General features: G+C 43.8%; 1 protein-coding gene across 3 annotated transcripts in view; it reads right to left on the bottom strand.

The window, feature by feature from the left end:
* MBOAT2 (membrane bound O-acyltransferase domain containing 2) overlaps nt 1–22108 on the bottom strand; it is a 120545-nt gene that overhangs the window by 31073 nt on the left and 67364 nt on the right. For all 3 annotated transcript variants that reach the window (XM_044262113.1, XM_044262111.1, XM_044262112.1), the window contains one exon: nt 1209–1304. Coding sequence is in view for 2 of the 3 variants with exons in the window: in XM_044262111.1 (XP_044118046.1) it covers nt 1209–1304 (96 nt within the window). In the remaining variant the exon portion in view is untranslated. The remainder of the gene's footprint in view (nt 1–1208; nt 1305–22108) is intronic.

Genomic DNA, 22108 nt, shown 5'->3' with positions numbered 1-22108 from the left:
TTTTGTTTGTTCTTTTGTAGGTAAGAAATCAGTTTTAAAAAGTAAAATCTACTTGAATCCCATGAAGGAGAAAAGAAATTTCAACTTCTAAAATTCTCGTTTCATAGCAGTAATTTTTCTCTAAGGTCATACAACTTTGGTCTATTCCTACTATTGAATTTACTTTTTTTCATTGATCCCATGATATACTTTATTTTTTCCACTTTGCTTATCCTTAGCAGAGGTCCTTTTATAAAGATGGTGAGCACGTTAGTCTTTAGGGACTTGGACTACATTTATCTTGAAGCAGACATTTAATCAGTTTTGTTACAGGACAACGAGTACCACAGAGGAACTACCTGCCTTTTGAAGGAACAAAAGGCAGAAGTTATTTCCATGGCTCAGTGGAATACTAGACATAAGAATGTAGAACATTCAATAAAAGTGAAATGCGTACAAGTAAAATACACACTCAAGTGTCTTCTCCAGGAAATTCAGAAGACAAGGCTAGGCCAAGGACCTTTGGTCCAGAGAAAAGTCTCGGGGGCTATTAAGAACCAAGAAGAAGTGACCAGATCTTATGTAGAAGCTGGTGAATACAAAAGAGGCTTAGGAGAACAAAGAAAGAAACAGAGAATCAAGGACAGATTCCAAGGCGCTGGTTTTCGACAGTTACATCTGATGGCAAAAATTTCCATAAAATTAGAGAATGCTTCCAATATCAATGCCATATAACAAACTCAATTGCTACATATTTAGAAATTATATATATGTCAACTTAAAAGGACAAGTTCTTTTCGTGATTATACAGCACCATAAAAGACCACTTCACAAGAAGGAAGCATCTAAATTTAGGGCACCTGGGTTGGCTCTCTTGGTTAAGAATCCAACTCTTGATTTCAGCTCAGGTCATGATCCCACTGGGTTGTAAGATCGAGCCCTATGTCAGGCTCCTCACTCAGTGGGGAGTCTGCTGGGTATTCTCCCTCCCTCCCTCTCTCTCTCCCTCTGCCCCACCCCTGCTCAGGCTCCCTTGTGTGCCCGCACTCACGCACTCTCTCTCTCTCAAATAATCTTCAAAAAAAAGTCTAAATTCATAAAACAATCTTCAACTAAAACGTCTGTCAATCACTTTTCATTTGAACTACTAAATGCAACTGTATGTTGTCCTTTCACCAACAAGTTAGAAGAGAGAAAAACAGGCAACTGAGTTAAAGTTTTACTCTTACCCTGAAAAATCAGCAGAGTATTGTCCATAATCAAAGATATAGACTCTAGTAATTTGGCACACTGTGAGGTATCCCAAAGCAAACACAAAACAATATCTGGAAAACAAAAATAAACTAGATTAGTGAAAGTAAAAGATTCATTTTGTTAAAGAATACATTTTAAGGTAATTTATTAACCATATGATTCAAAATTTAAATGGTTCAAAAATTAAATATTTCTAGATCTACTCCACAAATAGCTTTCTTCAGTAAACCATAAAAACTCTTTACTAGTTCTATTTCAGTTTACATTTGTGAATTTTGTACCATCTTCAATGGTGGATGCCTCTTAATTAAGGCCTTTATTATTTTTTTCCTTCTGAAAGACCTCCCTAGACCAAATTATAGATTTGCAAGTCATAGTCACAAGTATAAAACTGTGAGTATTGGTATTTCTTCTATTTACTCCTCCTTCTTTTTAGAAAACACAATTTGGCCCAAAAATATTTGGCTAAATTACACATTAAACAAATTCTTAATAGGATTTCAAAAACTTGTTCTCAAGTCTAAAATCACACATCCTTAGTGTGGATCAGGTGGCTTTTACTCTGTTTTATAGGCATGAACATTTAGTGATTTTTCGGATTCTCGAGGTGCTTGGGACAGAGTTACAATAATTAAACACAGGGTATGGAAGACTCTACGTATCAGAATGAAGAGAACAGAAACAGACGCTAGAACACACAAGACCACACGGCATGAAGGCTACAGTGCAAGTGAGCGGGGAGGACGATCATCGCACAGTTCATGGCGTCATCCTAGACGTCTGAAGAACTGTACCACGGAAGAAGCAGACACACAGGAAACGTGGATAAACATCCAGACATTTTCAGATTGGGGGAGGACGTTCTACACACTGATCACAGAGAAAAAAATCAACAGGAAAAGCCCAACATATCCGGGGAAGTTAAAGATCTTAAGTTTCCTGTGTAGGCAAGTCAGGTGGTTTCACGAGAGAGATCTTTTTAAAAAACTTGGGGCGCAGGGTGGCTCAGTCGGTTGAGTGTCTGACTCCTCATTTTGGCTCAGGTCACGACCTCAGGGTCCTGGGATCCAGTCTCACGTCCCTGCTGAGCAGGGAGCCGACCTGAGGATTCGCTCTCGCTTTCCCTTTCCCTCTGCCCCTCCTCTGACTCACACGCACATGCACTTTCTCTCTCTCAAATAAATAAATACTGTTTTAAAAAAGAAATCTTTTTAACTTTAGACAAATAGGTAATTTCGATCTAGTTTAATTATTCCTGAGGGAGGGAAAAAAAGGAGGACAGCTCTTTCAAATGTTGTACAAAGCTGACAGACTCCCGATAAATCTTTCTGGCCAAGTAGCACACATGCCTACTCACACACACAGTGTTGACAAATCAACCTTAACGTAATTTCTAAAAACCATGTGGCTGATTGTGTTTCCCAGGGATGACCACAACAATGTCTCCCTTTCATAGGCTCTTCTACGACCCAATCTTCTGCTTCCCCCATTTGAACAAGAGTCTATTTCTCTATCCAATTTGAATCCAGGTTGGCCTTCCAGCTCCTTTGGCAGTAGATGGCCGCACAAGTAACGCTTCGCTAGTTCCAGGCATAGCCGGTAACTGGCCTGGCATTTTCTACTTCTTGCCTTTTGGAAGCTGGCTGTCGTGAAAGAAGCTGTCATGAAAGAAGTGCGACTGTCCTGAGACACCCCACGGAGAGGCTCTGGAGGATGAGACGCTGCGTAGGAGAGAGAGTGACACAGACACCAGATCGCAAGACGTGAGTGAAGAAGCCGATGTCTACCCCTAAGAGACGAGCTGTCCCGCGGAGCCTTTCCTGAATTCCTAACCCACAGAATCACCAGCGGAAGAACATACGAATGTGTTTTAGGCCACCACAGTTGTGCAGAGTGGGCGAATCAGAGCACAAGTTGGTGATCCCAATAAAATTCTGGAACACAGAGCATGGGCTTGAGGACTGGGTGCGGGGGGAAGTGGAAAGGCCTGAAGGAGACGGCGAGTGAAGATCGGAAGGGCAGTCAGGAAACGGCCCCTGGAAGCTACAGAAACTGGCTAACACTGCTGCTCACGCCCACATGGAACACAGAACACGTACTGTGTGCCAACAGTGCACACGGGGGCCTTCTAGATGCCTACAACGAGGTATGGAGGTAGAGCAATGAGCTAAAACTGAGCAGTATTCAGGTTTTCAGCAGAATTTAGACAAAAATAGAAAGGGTTCAGGACAAAAGTACTGAAAGTACTCTGTACTTTCCAGTCACGAAGTAGTCACAAAGTAATCGCAGTAAAGACGAAGTCAAGAGTAACCTTCAATGACTTCTCAGGAAGACCTACGGGCACATCTTTAGAAAACCTCTCGGGAAAAGCAACAGTTCCCAGAATCTTCAGGATATGCATCTTGGGCTCTCCGCCAGGCAAGAACGTTTTCTCTAACCGGGAAGCTGCCGTCCCGCAGCCCTTTCAGACCACAGTGAAAGGAGCCGTGGGAGGAGCCTCTGTCTAGTGCAGGAGATTTACAGACGCCGGAAGCTCCCCTGAGCCTTTCAGAAAGACCGGACGGAAAGGGAGAAGCAGTTCAAAATGAAGACATCCTTCTGTCCCCAGTCGGCTACTGGCAGGTGGCAGGCAAAGAAAGCTGCTGGACCGCACGATCTGGCTGTTTCTTGTGTAGAAGGAATGACAGCCCAGGGTGTGGAGAAAGAGCCACAGAGACCAACGGGCAGGGACGAGCCGGGGCACCCCTCAAGCAACAGGTAGCAGGTGTCCAACTGCACGTCGCCATCGCTCTGCTCCAGAGACTGCTAAGACACTTGCACTCCTGTCCTCTTTTCACAGAAGGACCCACGCTGGGTCCTGGGCGCAGGGGGACAAGGCCTGCCCCGCGGCGCGCTGGGCCTCCCGCGCGGAGCCGCCTCGGAGCTGCCGAGCGCACGGAGGACGCCCCATCCGCAGAGCGACGGCTTGGCTGAGCAGACGGCGGGTCGCGCTGGACGCCATCAGGAGGCGACACCCTGGGGGTCTCAGGCGGAGAGATACCTCTCACGTAGGACAAATGTAAATCGTGGGGGCCAAAGGGCGGTCTTCGCATTGCGGCCACGCGCAGCCCCGCCCAGCAAGAGCCGGAGGACCGTCCTCTCCCCCGGGGCGGGCGCCCGACACCACCTGGTTCCCAACAGAACGTCACAGAAACGACCTCCTGAGGCTGCAAGGCCCGGTCACACGACGTCCTGCCGCTTCCTCCGTTTCCTTCTCGAACCGCTCGTCCTCAGCGCTCTCTCAGGCCGGCCGCCGCCCGGGAGCAGACCAGGCCGGCCGGAGTCGGCGCGCTGCCAGCCGGCAGCCCCCGCGGGCCTCCGGCGCCGCCGACTTCCAGGGCCCGAGGGAAGCCCCGAGCGTGGCCAGCAGCCTCGCTTCCGCATGGCCCGCTTCCGGCCGGCACGGAGCGGCGCCTACCGCCGTCCGCCGGCGAACACGGTCCGGCCGAGCCTCGCCAGCGCGCGGGGCCACGAGAAACGGCCACGCGCGGTCGCGCAGCCGCCGCGTCTGGTGCGGTGGTTTGTCAGCCGCGCGAGCCGAAGTCGTTCCGCAGCGCGCGCCCGGCGCCCGGCAGCTAACCGCGGCGTGGAATGCAGTGTCTGGCCCAGGTAGCGCGGCTGTGACAAATGCACGTACGATTCAGTGCGAAAGGACTGCTTGTGTCCTTATCATCATGATGATGAGCCAAAGCGAAAAGCAGGTCGAGTCAATACAGAGAACGGCATTTAGTGGAAGGGAACGATGTTTCCATGTAAGGATCAGAACTCTCAGCAAACTGAGAAAAGGGCGCTTTCCTCACCCGTAAAGGAAACTGCCAAAACACCCGGTACTCGCTCAGCCCCGAGACACTACTGATTCCTGGGGAAAGCATATGGAAGTGGCTGACGTGGGAGAGAAGCAGAACATGTATTAGTATCGATGAATTTAATTTTAGACTTATTTTGAAAATTCCAGTAACATAAAGTCCACTCTTATCAAATTAATCTCTCAATTTAACATCATAACCCTAATCAAAATTCCGCAATACTTTCAGTGGGATCTGACCAGCTGACCTTCAAGGTCTTCTGGAAAACTAAACAAACATATGACGAGGAAGACTTGCCCGATTGCGGCAGATAAAAGAACATGTCACAGTGATTTATAATGTAGTATTGTTTCATAAACAGATCAAAAGATTAACCAAACAGAGAAGAAAGTTCAAAAAAGGCCTCGTCCAACCGCAAGTTTTTGTTTATTATAAAGCTAGGACATGAAATTAGTGGGAGAAGGATGAATGAGGTAAAGGAGATTAAAAAGTTAGTTCTCATTTCAGAAATAAAAATAGTTTCCAGGTTCACCCTACACACACACACACACACACACACACACACACACCCAGATTAATGTAAAAAAAATAGGACAATAAAAAGTACCAAAACAATATACAGAAAAATACCCTCAAAATCTTGGCATGGGAAAATCTTCATAAGCATGACAAAAATCATAAATGCCATGAAGATAAAGTCTGACAAATATTTACTCTATAAACACTGGAAATTTCTATAGGACAGATGACAGAGAATTAAATAAGCAACAGAAATTGTTCACTAGATATAGATTAATATCTTTAATTTAAAAAAATCCCACAGATCAACACGAAACTATTTAACAAATCAAGCGAAAATGGATGCGAATGTGAACAAGTAAGTAATAGAGTTTAAAAAAATTATAAAGTCAGTCCATTTAGAAAAATAAATGAGCAGCACCTGGCTGGCTCGGCTGGAAGAGAGGATGACTCTCGATCTCAGGGTCCTGAGTTTGAGCCCCATGTTGGACACAGTGATTACAAAAAAAAAAATTAATAAATAAATAAATAAATAAATAAGATTCAAGATAAGGAATGATCAGGAAATCATAATAATCACTCAGAAAAGCATATCAGAATTAGGGGCACCCAGCGTACCTGGATGGCTCTGTCAGTTAATCAACTGCCTTTGGCTCAGGTCATGATCCTAGTGTTCTAGGATGGAGTCCTGCATCAGGTCCCTGCTCAGTGGGGAGTCTGCTTCTCCCTCTGACTCCTCCCCTCTGATGCTTTCTCTCTCTCAATTAAATAAAATCTTAAAAAAAAAAAAAAGAGGGGTTGCCTGGGTGGCTCAGTGGCTTAAGCCTCTGCCTTCAACTCAGGTCCTAATCCCAGGGTCTTGGGATCGAGCCCCACATCAGGCTCTTTGCTCAGCAGGGAGCCTGCTTCTCCCTCTGCCCCTTTCTCCTGTTCATGCTCTCTCTCACTCTCTCTCTCTCTCCCATAAATAAATAAAATCTTAAAAAAAAAAAAAAGAATTAGGGGCACCTGGGGGGTTCGGTCAGTTGAGCATCCAACTCATGGTTTCAGCTCAGGTCATTATCTCAGGGTCATGAGACTGAGCCTTGCGTCAGGCTCCACGCTGGGTGTGCGGCCTGCTTGGGAGTCTCTCTCTCCCTCTGCCCCTTCCCCACCCACATTCTCTCACTGGGTCAAGTGCTCTAAATAGAATAGAATAGAACAGAACAGAATGATAATACTTGCCCAGTATCACTGGCGAAAGTTTAAAACCAGGCACTCTCCAGTTTGGGTAGGGAAAACAGGCATTCTCAAATGCAGTTGGTGGGATGAAATTTTAAACAGCCCCTTTTCTGTTTTTGATGAGTAATTTTGCAGTATACATCACAATTTGTACAGATTCTTTGAGCTGCCAATTTCATTTTGTGGAGTCTATTTCAAAAAACAAAATTACTGGGGCACCTGGGTGGCTCAGTGGGTTAAAGCCTCTGCCTTCGGCTCCGGTCATGATCCCAGGGTCCTGGGATCGAGCCCCGCATCGGGCTCTCTGCTCAGTGGGGAGTCTGCTTCGCCCCTCCCCCTGCCTGCCTCTCTGCCTACTTGTGATCTCTGTCTGTCAAATAAATAAATAAAATCTTTAAAAAAATTACTTATTAAAAATTACTTATTAAAGCACTAATGATATGCAGAGAACCAAATACATGTCTCCAATACAATACTGTTAAAATAAATGGAAATAATAAAATAAACAGAAAGCCCTACTATGGAATTCAGTAGTAGTGAGTAAGGAGACATCCATATATGCACACACACAATAAAGGTCAGTGAAGCAGAAAAAGTGAACTAAAGAATAATCCCGTTTTAGGTACTAAAAAACTCTACACACATTTGTGTGTATATAAAGACATACTGGTATATCATCGAAGAAGAAGTTCTAAAACACAACTGTAGTAGACACAACTGTGTGGCAGAACACAACTGTAGAGTGTAGGGGACTTGCTCCATGTGCATTTCTATCTCCATTGCCCCCTGCTTTCCTCTACTCTAGAGGCCACAAGGCTAAATGTTCAATGCCCAACCTCTTGCAGTTAGAGCGGCATGATACACAGATCTTTCTTTCTTTTTTTTTTTTTAAAGATGTAATTGATTTATTTGACAGAGAGAGAGAGAGAGAGAGAGAGAGAGAAAGCGCGAGCACACAAGCAGGGAGAGCAGCAGGCAGAGGGAGGGGGAGAAGCAGACTCCCTGATGAGCAGGGAGCCCGATGTGGGACTCCATCCCAGGACCCCGGGATCGTGACCTGAGCCAAAGGCAGAGGCTTAACCCACTGAGCCACCCAGGCACGTCCCATGATACACAGATCTTGTCTGTGACGTGTATTCTGCTGACGTTCCTGGAAAAGACTGAGATCTGTGCTGTCCAGTATGGTCTCCACTGGAAAGAGTGTTCTAGATCTGGTTCACACGAGCTCATGAAAGCTGATAGTTTAAGAATTTTTGTCAATTGGTATTTAAACACAGCCATTATTATAAACTAAAGAAACAGTATTACAAAGGCATTAAATATTCAAAACTCATCACGTCTCAATTCCTTCCTTCTTATCATCCAATTCTACTCGCATGTCCTGCACCTGCGTGATGGAAATATCTAGAACGGTGAGCTACTGAGCATTTCTTCCCAACCCCCATTGAGGGACTTCAAGTGAGTCACTTCAAGGCTACAGGGAAAGAAGCATTTACACTATAAAAACGGGCAAACACTATAAACCTTTGAGATCAATCGTTTAAACCAAGATCAGCAAACTAAAGGCTGTAGACCAAACCGCACTCACTGCCTGGTTTTGTAAATGACATTTTCCTTGGCCACACTCATGTCCGTTTGTGTAGGTGTGTCCACGGCAGCATTGCTGAATGGCTGCAACAGCTGTAATGACCCTCAAGGCCTAACACATTCATGGGAAATCTGATGGATCTGAATTATAGTTAAAATGTTAAACAAAGGATGGGGGGGAAATGGTGAAGAAAATGCTAGTAAAGCATATTCAACTTTTAAAAGGGCGTCATGACTACAGCCATTGTATTGTGAACAAGAAAGAAAGAGGAAATAGTCTCCCATTACGCAAAAGCGATTACTGAGGCAGCAAAGAAGTCGCTCACACGTGGACAGACGAGTGGAGTTCCGACATACATCCTCCTCATCCGATTTTCACCGTATTCACTCACATACACAGAAATGACAACCGACATCCGTATTAACTGCCTTTGTTTGCCCACGACATAAGCAGCGTCCTCACTGAACCGGAGGGCAACCAAGTACTTCTGTATAGTCCGATCTTGCTGCGTGGGGGTTGAGCAGCTGAGAGTTGGGCAGAAGTCAGCGGAAACATCCTGCAAGAATCAGCGGCTCCGTGGAATTTACAATGAGTGTTGTGTATTTTATTATGACTTGTGGATCATGAACAATCTATTCACTGTACTAGTAAAATGTGTAGCAAGTTTGTGTATGTGAACTTACGCATCTCGTTTCCCCAGAAAGCCCGGGAGTCACTAACACTCCGCGTGGAGACGGCTACAGCTGCACGATCCGCTCTGCTTTTTGAAGGCTTCACAAAGAATTTAAGAGCTCTCTTTAAGAATTTTTATACTGACTATACTTTGGAATGATACTATTTTGGCTGTATTGGATAAAATAAAATTAGATAAAAAAGAATAAGATTCTTTTTTCCTTTTGAAACTGTTAGAAAATTGTGAATTACATCTGTGGCTCACAATGTATTTCTAATGTATGGCGCTGGATAGTTTTCCTGAAAACAAAAAAGGGAAGAGACAGCTGGTGTGGCTTTTCACACTTTTGAATTCTTTCTGCCCAGAAAGCAGATCCAGTGCTTGTTGGAGCAACCATCTTGTCACCGCGGGTGGCGAAACAGGCTTGGAGAGCACCGCGGAGCAAGAGAAGAATCCCAATTCTTTAATGACCCAATGAGCTGTTGCTTCGGCTCTGAACAACCTAATCCAGCAAGAATCCCAGGGGGTGAACCGCACCCCCCCCCGCCATTTTCTGCAACTGAAACACATTCCCATCTAATGGCAAAGCACATTCAACTTCCGTTGTTTTCTTTTAAGCGAGATCACAGGGCAAGGTGATGGGGCACACCTTTGACTTTGCCCTCTGCTGATGAGCGGAGGAAAGCAAACGGACGAGCCACCACGCATGTGCCTGGTATGATCACAAGGGCCAGGCTCAACGTCTGATTTTCACAGAGTGCCTTCAAACAGAAAAATACACGTGCAAATAAACTCCAGACAGAATAGACCTAGATGTAAAGAATGGCCCTGTCACTTTTTATTCTTCCTACCTGTGACAGTACAGGAGTTACTTAAAAAAGGCGACACCCAGGGATCCTGACGACTCTAACTCAATCAACCGTGATCTTGACCCTCTTGCAACTGCCTGGGTTATGGGTAGGCATGAAACTTGGGTCTGGTCTATGAAACCTGACACAGAGCTTCTGGAAAGGCTTTGCTCCTTTCTTGGGAGTACGACCTTGCCTACTGGCATGTCTGTAAGCGCGGCAGCCACTTTTAGCTTATGAAAGGAGTTAGCCTATGGACAAAGCCAACATGCTAGGATGGCAAAATAGAAAAGTTAAGTAAGCTTTCTGATGCCCTCATTAAGACTGAGTTGCTGACTTAGCCAACACGAGCTGCCTTGCCTCATGACTTCTTGCTTTGAAAGGTGAATCTTTCTATACTGTTCACAGTGCTGTGCCACCGCGGGCTGGGATTTCTGCTCTCTACAGCCAAAAGCATCCTGATATAATTATTACTTAAAACAAAATTAAAGCAACAGCATCGGACGGGTTCTCGAACAGAACATTTTCTTGTTTGTTAAATATAAATGTTGAATTACTGCCTCATTTCAAAAAGAGAAATCACATCTAAAATATTTATTCATTTACGTTATCAGCTACAGAGTGGAAACTGTTCGGGAAAAAAAAGAGTTCAGGGACCATGGGATTAATGAACCAGAAATGCTGAGGGAAAAAGAATTCTTCCCGAATGAGGAAAACAGGTAACATCACCAAAAAGATCAAAATCCTAGTGGGAGCAAAGACAAAATCGAACAAATGAGTTTTAACGTTAACATCAATTAAACTTTACCATCAAATTAAACTGTTAACGAAATGAAACTGAACTGTTGGTTTTCCAAGGAGCAAGAGCTTGCATGGCCTCAGCAGAAACACAGCTCCAGAAAAGGCTTACACCTCCGTGTTCTAACTCCCCATCTTCTCCTCATTTTGCCTTTCCCTCTGTCTAGCTTTTCCCAGACTCTGCTTGCTTATACTTAGGTCCTGAAATCAGGTACTTAGATGTAGTTGTGAAACCTTGAAATTTTGCTTTTCTCTTTCAAACACACTGTTGGCTAATCTGTAGGCTTTACATTTCTACATAGTATTTGAAACAACTCTAAAAATACATGGAACACTATAAAACAAAAAGCATATAAGCAAACAGGGTCTTGGGGAAGTATATACAGAGGGTTGGAAAGGCAAAATAAGGAGAAAGTCAAGTCAGTATTCTGATGTGAAAGTCTTGTGCAAAGTTAGTCACGTGGATCAACGAGCAGAGTCCAGAAATAAAGCCACACAGAGAGATGAGTTGCAATCTAATACAGAAAAGATGGTATTTGCCATTAACATTCCTGGGACAAATGGATATACGTATGGAAATAAATTGATTTCAACGTTTAACTCATAACATACACAAAAATTAGCTCAGAATTGATCAGTGATCTAAGCCTAAACAATAAAACTATAAAACTTCTAAAAGAAAATGTTCATGATCTTAGGGCAGATAAAGATTTCTTAGAAAAGACACAAAAATTCTACAAAATGAAAAATTGATAAGCTGACTTCATCAAAATTTCAAAATTCTGTTCCTCAAAAATCACGCCTAGGGTACACTTACGATGAGCACTGAGTCACTATACTGCCCTCCCTCAGATTCACATAACACTGCATGCGAACTATACTGGAATGAAAATTAAAAACTTAATTTAAAAAATCACCACTAAGAAAATGAAAAGGCAAGTCACAGACCAGGAGAAAATACTCATAGTTCATAAAACTGACAAAAGAGGGGCTCAGTGGGTTGAAGCCTCTGCCTTAGGCTCAGGTCATGATCCCAGAGTCCTGGGATCGAGCCCCACATTGGGCTCTCTGTGCAGCAGGGAGCCTGCTTCCTCCTCTCTCTCTGCCTGCCTCTCTGCCTACCTGTAATCTCTGTCTGTCAAATAAATAAATAAATAATCTTTATTAAAAAAACAACAACAACAAAAAAAAAAAACTGGGCGCCTGGGTGGCTCAGTGGGTTAAGGCCTCTGCCTTCTGCTAGGGTCAAGGTCGCGGGGGCCTGGGATCAAGTCCCACGTCGGGCTCTCTGCTCGGCAGGGAGCCTGCTTCCTCTTCTCTCTCTGCCTGCCTCTTTGCCTACTTGTGATTTTATCAAATAAATAAATAAAATCTTTTTAAAAATTTTAATAAAAGAAAATTTTAAAAAACTGACAAAAGACATACTGAAATGTAAAAATTTGAATGAACTGTAAAATAAGAAAAGAACAGACATGTACCAAAAGGTGGTTTCCGATTGATCAATTAGCTCAAGAAAAAAATGCCTGCCATCATTCATTATGAGAAATCTAAATTAAAATCATAGACACCATTAAACACCCATTAGAATGACAACAACTGAAAAGTAGGATAAAAACAAGTGTGGAGCTGGGACTATAAAGCAACCGGTGTCCTCAATATTCACCAGGGGAATGAAAATTCATATAATCACTTTGGAAAAGTTTGGCAGTTTCTTATACAATTAAAAATACCTTCACCCTAAGTCCCCCAAATTGTTCTGCTATACACATGCAGGAGAAATGAAAACATCTATTCAGGGTGCCTGGATGGCTCAGTTGGTTGAGCGATTGCCTTCGGCTCAGGTCATGATCCCGGACTTCCAGGATCGAGTCCCGCATCGGGCTCCCAGCTCCTTGGGGAGTCTGCTTCTCCCTCTGACCTTCTCCTCTCTCATGCTCTCTAACACTCATTCTCTCTCAAATAAATAAATACAATCTTTAAAAAGAAAAGAAAAGAAAACACCTATCCATCAAAGACTTGTACAAAAATATTTTAGAATTTTTACTCATATTAGCCCCAATTCTGAAACAATCCAAAAGTCCATTAATAAACAGGTGAAAGGATACATAAATTATGGTGGTTTTCTGGGAAAACCACCCAGCAGCAAAGGAACAGTCTGTTGATAAACACTCATGGACAAATTTTAAAACATTAGCGGAGTTTTTAAAAAATGGGGGGCGGGTGGCAAACGCAAAAGATGACATACTGTAGAGTTCCATTTATACAAAATTCTAAAACAGGCAAAACTAATCTCTAGTGACAGAAAGCAGATCACTGGCTGCTGGAGACAGAGCTGGACTGATTACACAGGGAAAGGAAGGAACTTCGGGGCAGGAGTAAAAATGTTCTCTATCTTGATCTGCACAGTGGTTACACGGTTTATGCATTTGTCCCATGTTAATTACACTGGAATTGAACTGAACTGGTGGTTTATTTTGTTTTAGGTAAATTATATCTAAAGTTGATAGTTTATATTTTGGAAACAAACACATTGTATATGGTCTCCTTTGTGTATTTCTCCTCATCCTGAGGCTCCGGTTTGGTTTTCTTCCCCAGTGACACTGATTTCCATGAAGATGTCTCCCCACCACGTGATTTCACATATGTCTGTATACTGACAGTTTCCAGGGTCTCAAGCTCCAGCCTAGTTACACCTACTAATCAAACAAACTCAAACAACTAGCAAGCTACTTAACATCACTAGGTGTTGCCTAGCTAGTAAGCATCTGGAACTTGACATGTTCCAAGCAGAAGTCCTGATCCCACCGAAACCGCTTTCTCGCTTTCTCCATGGTTTTCTCCGTCCTGGTAAACAGCTCCATCTCTCATGCCCTTGCTTAGCCCAAAAAAACTTAAGTCACTTTGGATGTATCTTTGTGATTCCCATCCCCACAGCCTAGCTCTCCCATTCCATCTTCACTCAAAGCACCCATCACACGTGCGCACAGGCAGATCACAGAAATTCCAGGGATCAGGGGAAGGACAAGTTTGTCACCACCAGTGTTGTCTCTAGTCGGTCATGATTTTCCACTGGTGCTGTTTTCGCATTAATTAATTTGGTGAGCTAGGGCTCCATGTCACTTTAAATATCAGTTTGTTCTTGTACAAATTGCTTGCTGCTAAACCATCCCTGATCTAGTCGGGTCCTCTCCCTCTGTCTCCTTGGCACTGCTGGCTGGAAACGCGATGTTGACAGAAGCAAACTCAGGTTAAAACTGCCAGTGGGGAGGGACTCCTGGGTGGCTCAGTTGGTTAAGCAGCTGCCTTCAGCTCAGGTCATGATCCCAGCGTCCTGGGATCGAGTCCCACATCGGGTTCCTTGCTCGGCAGGGAGCCTGCTTCTCCCTCTCCCTCTGCCTGCCTCTCTGTCTGCCTGTGCTCGCTCGCTCTCTCTCTCTCTCTCTCTGATAAATAAATAAAATCTTTGGGAAAAAAAAAAACTGCCAGTGGGTCACAAAAGCCTTTAAGTTAAGGATTAATTTTATTCAAACTGATATCTCCAAACCTCACCTCTGCTGGTACCATATGATCCTGAAGCCCATGGGTTATTGGGCAATTTTGAAGAGAGACTCCACTCCGTTTAAACAGACACCTGTAAGTAAGTAATTCTCCAAGCCCACAGATCAAATCCATTTCTCTCAAAATTGACCCCCAAATTTCTAGCCACATTTAACACATTTCCACTTATAGAAAATACAATTTCAAATTAAATAACAATTCACCCAATCTAGCTAGCCTTTTTATTTTTTTTATCTCAGCAATAAACATAAGCTAAGAACTAAAAATTAAATATTGGTGATGCATTAGATTTAACTCTAAAGATGGCACTAATGGGAAATGCAGACTGAAAAGTACTCAATAAATAATTTATAGGAGCAGAGACTTGGAAAGATCACTGCTTAAAAATTATCCACATTTTCTACTTAAAAACATTATGATTAATTGAGTCTGTTTTCATGTGGCGGTTTTTCTGTGGAAGGAGACATGCAGAATTGTTTTTCTATGCAACAGTTTCTGAAAGTTAAGTCAACATCCCGAAGGGGGCTCACCTCCTCCTTCGTCCCTATTTATAAGAACGTCATATGTGCACAGAGTTTCAGAGTTTAGGGGAACGACATGCTCGCCGCAGCGGAGCTGGGTGCAGGCCCACAGAGCCGCTCTCCGGGAACGATCCCCGGATGGGCAGGACAGGCAGGCCCCTCGACAGCACTGTCCTCTGTGTACACCTGGGGCTTCAGCTGTCCTGACACCTCTGTCTTGGACTTGACACCTCGGACAGCTTCCTACCACTTCAGTGGAGCTTCAGGGAAACGCATGTGTCTAATTTGTACAAACTACTGGCAGTCGCAAAATTTCGTCTTAAGACCATTATCAGAATGTCGGGTTTCTAAAATCTTTTTGATAATTTCCCATATTATCTATTCTAATAATCCAGCTATACATTTAAAGGACTTTTAATAAATGTGAAACTGGTCTCTCTCTCTCTCTTTTTTTTACTTGCACTCAATAACACATTTTGAGATGTTTCTGCTGAAGTATTACAATTAACAGTTTAGGGACACCTGGGTGGCTCAGGTCATTACCCCAGAGTCACGGGATCAAGTCCTGCATCGTTCGGGGGGCGGGGGGGAGTGTCCTTCCTCAGCAAGGAGCCTGCTTCTCCCTCTGCCTCTGCCATTCCCCCTGCTTGTGCTTTCTTTCTGACAAATAAATAAATAAAATCCTAAATAAATAAATAAGTTTATTTTTTTTTAAGATTTTTTAAAAATTTATTTGACAGACAGAGATCACAACGAGGCAGAGAGGCAGGCAGAGAGAGAGAGGAGGCAGGTTCCCTGCTGAGCAGAGAGTCCAATGCGGGCTGGATCCCAGGACCCTGAGATCATGACCTGAGCCAAAGGCAGAGGCTTTAACCCACCGAGCCACCCAGGCACCCCTAAATAACAGTTGAATTTATCTCTAAATAACCTACAGGTGATCAACTACCTAGCCATGGGTCTAAGAACCAAGTTCGAAAGCTCCTTCCACTATTACCATGTTTATAAACACGCGCTCTTTAAAGATACAGAACAGCCTTTCTTCACATTTAAAGATCACATGTTTTATCTTTTCCTAGAGTTGGCTCCTGAAGACGTCATTTTGACTCCATACACTTGCCTTTCATAGAGGAACAGAAAGATACAAGTCCTCCAGTTCAAGAACCTGCCATCAAGTCAGGGATGTTGTCACAATGTGTGAGAGCGCATCGTGAGAAACAGGGCTGGGTTTCGTGGGATTAGCTGTGAACACCAGTCACTTCTGCCTTAGTATACCCACCGGGCTCCTTTTAGAAAAGCTTTACCACACTTCGTAAAAACTGGTTTCTTAGCTGTCCATAGCCTCCACGACACTGAGCTCCTTGAGGAGCTTAAGGAAGAGAAGACTTTCTCTTCAGTTTTGTTGGGTGGGACATGAGCGTGTGAGTAATGATACTGAGAAGATGAATACAGAGCACAACAGAATTAGTGTGAAAGATCCCCCCAGGCCAGAAAAGGACTGGAAGGCTCCTCCCGGGATGACAATGTCTATGTAGGCCCCAAACACAGAACCAGAATGACAGAGAAGATGGTGCTTCCCAGTTGAGGGAAGTTGTGTTGAGCCAAGAGTCAGGACACCACACCGTAGGCGGAACGACACCCATCTAGCAAAAACTGGGAGAAACAACAGAATATAAGCTTAGTTGGTAAAGTAAGGTTCCAAGTATTCTGAAGGGCATGGATGTCTTGAATGTGAGTATTTGGGGTATTCTCCTGTACGCATTCCAAGGTTTTTGAGCAAAGAAGTAGTAGGATGAAATAGTTATGTGGAGAATAATAAAGACTAATCAATGTATATGATGGGTTGTAGGAAAAAGGAAGTCTGGAAGTCACAGGACGGTTACACAGCCCAAGGAAAGACGTCCCTGACTACGGGAGAGAATGTGAAAGAGAGTGTGAAGGATTTCCAAGGAAAAGTAAAAAGAACTCCAACGGTTTTGAGTTTTTGGGGTTTTTTGGTTTTTTTTTTTTTTTTTTAGATTGTATTTATTTACTTGACAGAGAGAAAAAGAGCAAGCAAGCAGAAGCAGGAGGAGGGGCAGAGGGAGAGGGAAAAGAAGGGAGCCCTATGTGGGACTCGATCCCAGTCTCTGTCATGACGTGAGCTGAAAAGAGACACTTAGCAAAACTGAGCCGCTCAGGTGCCCTGAACTCCAGCATCTTAGAGCTTTTTCTGCCTATAGAAACTGAGAAGAAATGGCCAAGTTTTTAAATGAGGGTGTCTCAAGAAAACACATAAGTTGATTCCGGAGTTCAGAATGACCCAGGTTGGAATGCTGGCTTGACCTCTTCTGGCTGGGACTTGAGAAAAGTCACCCAAACAAGGCCTCCAACCTTCTCTTTTTGAGAGTTTCCTCCTTGGAAGATTTCATCTAATTCCAAGCCTTGAAAAGCTTTCACCGTGATCACTGACTGCCCGTCTGCCTGCCAGTGCTCACTGCCCTGAGCGTCTAACCAAGCCCCCCGGCTGAGCTGGGCCGGCAGCCAGCCCGGTGCTTCTCCACCTCACACACAGCACCCGCCCAGCCTGCCGCCGAGCCTCCAGAAGCCGATTCCTCCCTTTTCGTCTTGTCCCACAGCCAATCCTCTATCCAGTCATTACTCCTGCCCCTACGGTCCACCCCAGCATGTCCGCCTCTGTCTCCACAGTAACTTCCAGGTCCGAAGCCACCAACATGTCTGGTCTGGTCTCCCCGTCCCTCTGGAAGCTTCTGCTACACGTTCCCTGGAACGCCAGCCACCAGCAGCTGGAGCCGTAGTCCGACAAGGTACATCCTTCTGCTCAAAATTCGCTGGTGGGTTCCCACCGTACTCACAACTACAGTGTGGCCCAGCCTGCCTCTCTGAGTTCGCCTCATAAAAAGTGACCTTGTGCACCAGGCACCTGCAAGCCTGGGCCGCTCTCGGTCTCTGACTCCAACACACACTCCCAAGAGGCGGGCTCAGGCCTCTCCCCGCGGCTCCCAGGCTCTCCCTCCGGTTCTGTGAACTGCTGGCTCACGCGTGTCAACTGTCCCCAACAGCATCCATGTTACTTCATGCATCTCTCTCTGAAATAACTTCGCTCTTCTGCATCTGTTGACCCGCCACTCCGCCTCCCCCCACATACCAGTAACTCCAGGGCAGCAGGCTCAGCATCAGTCTTTGTCTGGAACAGACTGCGGCACAAAGCAGGTACTCGGATATTCGAGTACTTACTGACTAGAGCCCATACTCCCGACTTTTAAATTGGGTTGTCTTAGTATTGAGTTGTAAAGGCTTTTTATATATTATGGATCAAGTCCTCAATCACATATATGTGTTACAAATACTATCTCTTAATGGCTTGACTTTTTATTGTTTTAAAAGTGTCTTTGAAGAGAAAAACGTTTTCATTTTGATGAAGTACCATTAGTTTTTTGTGGGGGTCATTCTTTGAGGATCATATCTAAGAATTTGCCTAACAAAGTCATAAAGTACTCCTACATTTTCTTCTCAAGTTTTATAGTTTTAGGTGCTACGTTTAGGTCTATGATACATTCTGAGTGGCTTTTTGTGTATGGTGTGAGGTAAAGGTCTCCTTTTACTTCTTCACATATTCAACTGTTCCTGCACCATCTACAGAAAAGACCGTTCTTCCCAAATGAATGGCCACAGCACTTTTGTTGAAAACCAACTGACTATAAAAAAATAAAGGTTTGGGGGGCCTGGGTGGCTCAGTGGGTTATGATCAGGTCATGATCCTAGGGTCCTGGGATCGAGCCCCACATCTGGCTCTCTGCTCAGCAGGGGGCCTGCTCCCCTCCTCTCTCTCTGCCTGCCTCTCTGCCTACTTGTGATTTCTGTCTGTCAAATAAATAAATAAAATCTTCAAAAAAATAAAAAATAAAATAAAAAATAAAGGTTTGTTTCTAGACTCGGTTTTGTTTCAGTGAGATACATGCCCGTCCTTACACTATTATCACAACTTCTTTTTTTTTTTTTTTTTAAAGATTTATTTATTTATTTATTTATTTGACAGACAGAGATCACAAGCAGGCAGAGAGGCAGGCAGAGAGAGAGCAGGCTCCCTGCTGAGCAGAGAGCCCGATGCGGGACTCGATCCCAGGACCCTGAGATCATGACCTGAGCCGAAGGCAGCGGCTTAACCCACTGAGCCACCCAGGCGCCCTATTATCACAACTTCTTTATACCGTTATATATTATACAACTTCTTTATACACATATACACTGTGGTTCTACCACAATGTACAACTGAATTTGTTGTTCTTTTTCAAAAAATTTTTTTGTTATTCAAGGTCCTTTGTATTTTCATATACATTGTATGATCAGCCTGCTGACTTCTTTTTAAATTTTTGTGAGAGATTACATTAAATCTGTAGATCAGTTTGGAGAGAACTGTCATCTTAACAATATAAGCCTTCCAACCCATGAATATGAAATATCTCTCCATTTTTTTTTTTAATAAGCTCTAAACCCAATGTGGGGTTTGAACTCACGACTCCATGATCAAGAGTCGCGTGCTCTTCTGACGGCACCCACCCGGCGGCCCCATTTAATCTCCTTTAACTTCTCACAGAGATGTCTTACAGTTTTCAAGTGCAGTTGCAGATCTCTTCTTAAATGTATTCCAAAGTATTTTATCCTTTTGATGCTACTATGAACGGAACTGTTTTTGTGCTTTCATTTTTGGACTATTTGGAATATAAGTAATATAATTGTGTCTCCCGATCTTGTATCTCTGCAACTTTGCCAAACTCATTTATTAGCTGGGCAGTGTTCTTCAACAACTATCCCAGCACTTGCAAGATTATCTTATCCGTTCTTACTTTCAAACTGTTGGTATCTTTTCTTCTAAAGAATGTGTTGCAGATAGCATATGATTAGGTCTTTCTTTTTTTTTTTTTAGGATCCAGTCTGCCTTTTGGTTCACTTTTAGTGTAATTACTGATGTGGTTAGATTCATAGCCTCCATTTTGCTGTTTGATTCAGGAATGTCCCGGGTTTCTTTTGTTCCTCTTTTATTGCCTCAGTTTGTATTAAACAATGTCTGGTAGCATACTGTTTTAATTCCTATGTTGATTTTTTTCACTATACATTTTTTAGTTATTTTCATGATTATTCAAGGAATTACAGTATGTATCTTATCTTGATTCTGATAAAATATAGCAAGTTTGCTCCAGTACAGCTTCAATTCCTCCCTTGTCCTTTATACTACTATTGTCACATACATGGAATCTATGTATAACCCTAATAACACAGTGGTCTAATAATTGCTTCAAACATCCCTTTAGATAAACTAAGAAAATATACATGTACACCATCTTTTATATTCACTGCCCACATGTACCATTTCTGGAGCTCTCCGTTTCTTCCTGTGGATTCCAGTTACCATCTGTTATGCTACCTTTCAACTCAAACAACTTCATTTAGAATTTCTCGTAAGGCAGGTCTTTGTGTATCCAGGAAGGTCTTTATTTCACTGCCATTTTTGAAGGATAACTTTGCTGGCTATAGGACTTGCAGTTGAACATTTTTTCTTTTGGCATTTAGAATCATTTAGAATACGTCATTCCACTTCCTCTGGCCTCCACTGTTTCCGGTAAGAACTGTACTGTTCCCTTGTAGACAACGAGCTGCTTTCCAGATGCCCTTGTTCTCACCGTCTTTCAACAGCGCAACTACAATGTATCTTAGTGAAGATCTGCTTGTTTCTCCTACTTGGGGCTCGCTGAGCTTCTCCGGTCGGCAGATTCATGTTTCTCATCAAGTTTGGAATACTGATGGATATGGATGTTATTTCTTCAAATGCTCCTCCTGTTTCTACTCTCCTTTGGAAGCACTGACCACGCACATGCTGGTCTGGGTGACACTGCCCTGTAAGACTTGGGGGCGTTTGGTTTTCTTCAGTGTGTTTTACATCTCTGCTACTCACCAGCTGCTATCTACTGATCTACCTCTGAGTTTACAGATTCTTTCTTTGCTTCACCAATCACTAGGTAGCACATCTAGTATGTTTTTCATTTCGGTTATTAGCTATTCAACTCTAGGACTCCATTTGGTTCTGATGAACAGTTCCTGTTTCTTTAGTGCTATTCCCTATTTGTTGACTCATGGTCATCATATCTTCTTTGATTTCTTCGAACGTATTTGTAACAGCCGCCCTGAAGTCTCTGGTAAATTCCACATCTGGATCTATGTAGAGGCAGTTTCAACTGACTGCCTTTTCCATGTTTGTCCAAGTTTTTTGTTTAAATCTGGATGTACTGAATAATAAAGTAACTCAATTTTGATTTTTTTTTTCCTTGAACATTGTTGTGCTGTTTTTGTTTTTTAGCTCGGACGTAATCTGCTCACTCTTTCTCACCTGTGGTATGTAGCAGCTGATGTCTCTGCTCAGTTTTTTAAACACTTGGATTTTATTTTTCAGTCTCACTCTAGGGATCACCCGCATCTGCAGAGCTCAGTGGTCCAAGCTTGTGTTCAAATACTGTCGCCCAGTAAGGCCTGCCTGTATTATCTACATGTGGGTTAGAGAACTCGTTCACAGTCCGGCACCTGTTAGGTCTGTCCCAGCCCCGTACTCTCCCCTAGGCTCTCTCAGGCCTCCCCTGTGCCTGGATGCAGTCTCCAGGCAGCCAGGGTTGCACGGAGATATTCTCAAGTCTGCTTATGGTCTCTGTCTCCCAGTATCTCCCGATTCGGTGTATGGCCCATATCTGCAGGAGAGCGGGGCTGAATGCCTTCTCTGTTCGCCCCTGCGTGAGTCTTCTGTCCTCCAAACCAAATCAGCTGTTTCTGGTATCAAAGCTGCTATGTCCATGGCCAGACCTTCACTCACAGGATTCCTCTGCCAACGAGTGAGGAGTGGAGGTATCCTCAGGTAAGAACAACACGGGTTCCCACTCTTCTTTTTCCTCTTCTCTGTCCTCTGTAAGGTCGAGTGACCACCTCAGCAGGATCCCCACTTTAAGGCTTCTCCCTGCATACGGAATCTGCGGTTTGGTGACCAGAACACACTCTTGATTCCTTCCGAGAGACTGGCAGGTAATCTTATGTTCCTTCAGAAAACGCCACTGTCCCTGGGAAGCCTGGGCTTGCTCAGTGATCTACCCTGCCTTTCTGACCAGGTGTTCTCTCAGCCGGAACAAAGACACCGCAGTGAGTTACAAATATAATAAAAGCCATGAGAGAGTTCATGTGTTCTTTTATGAAACCTTGTTCACAGAAAAAATGAAGAGCTGAGCTGCATTTACCAGACCAGACACAAACCGTGACACTGACAGATG

This window comes from Neovison vison, chromosome 8, assembly GCF_020171115.1.
Source record: "Neovison vison isolate M4711 chromosome 8, ASM_NN_V1, whole genome shotgun sequence".
Lineage (NCBI taxonomy): Eukaryota > Metazoa > Chordata > Mammalia > Carnivora > Mustelidae > Neogale > Neogale vison.
This window is presented reverse-complemented; position numbering and strand designations above follow the sequence as displayed.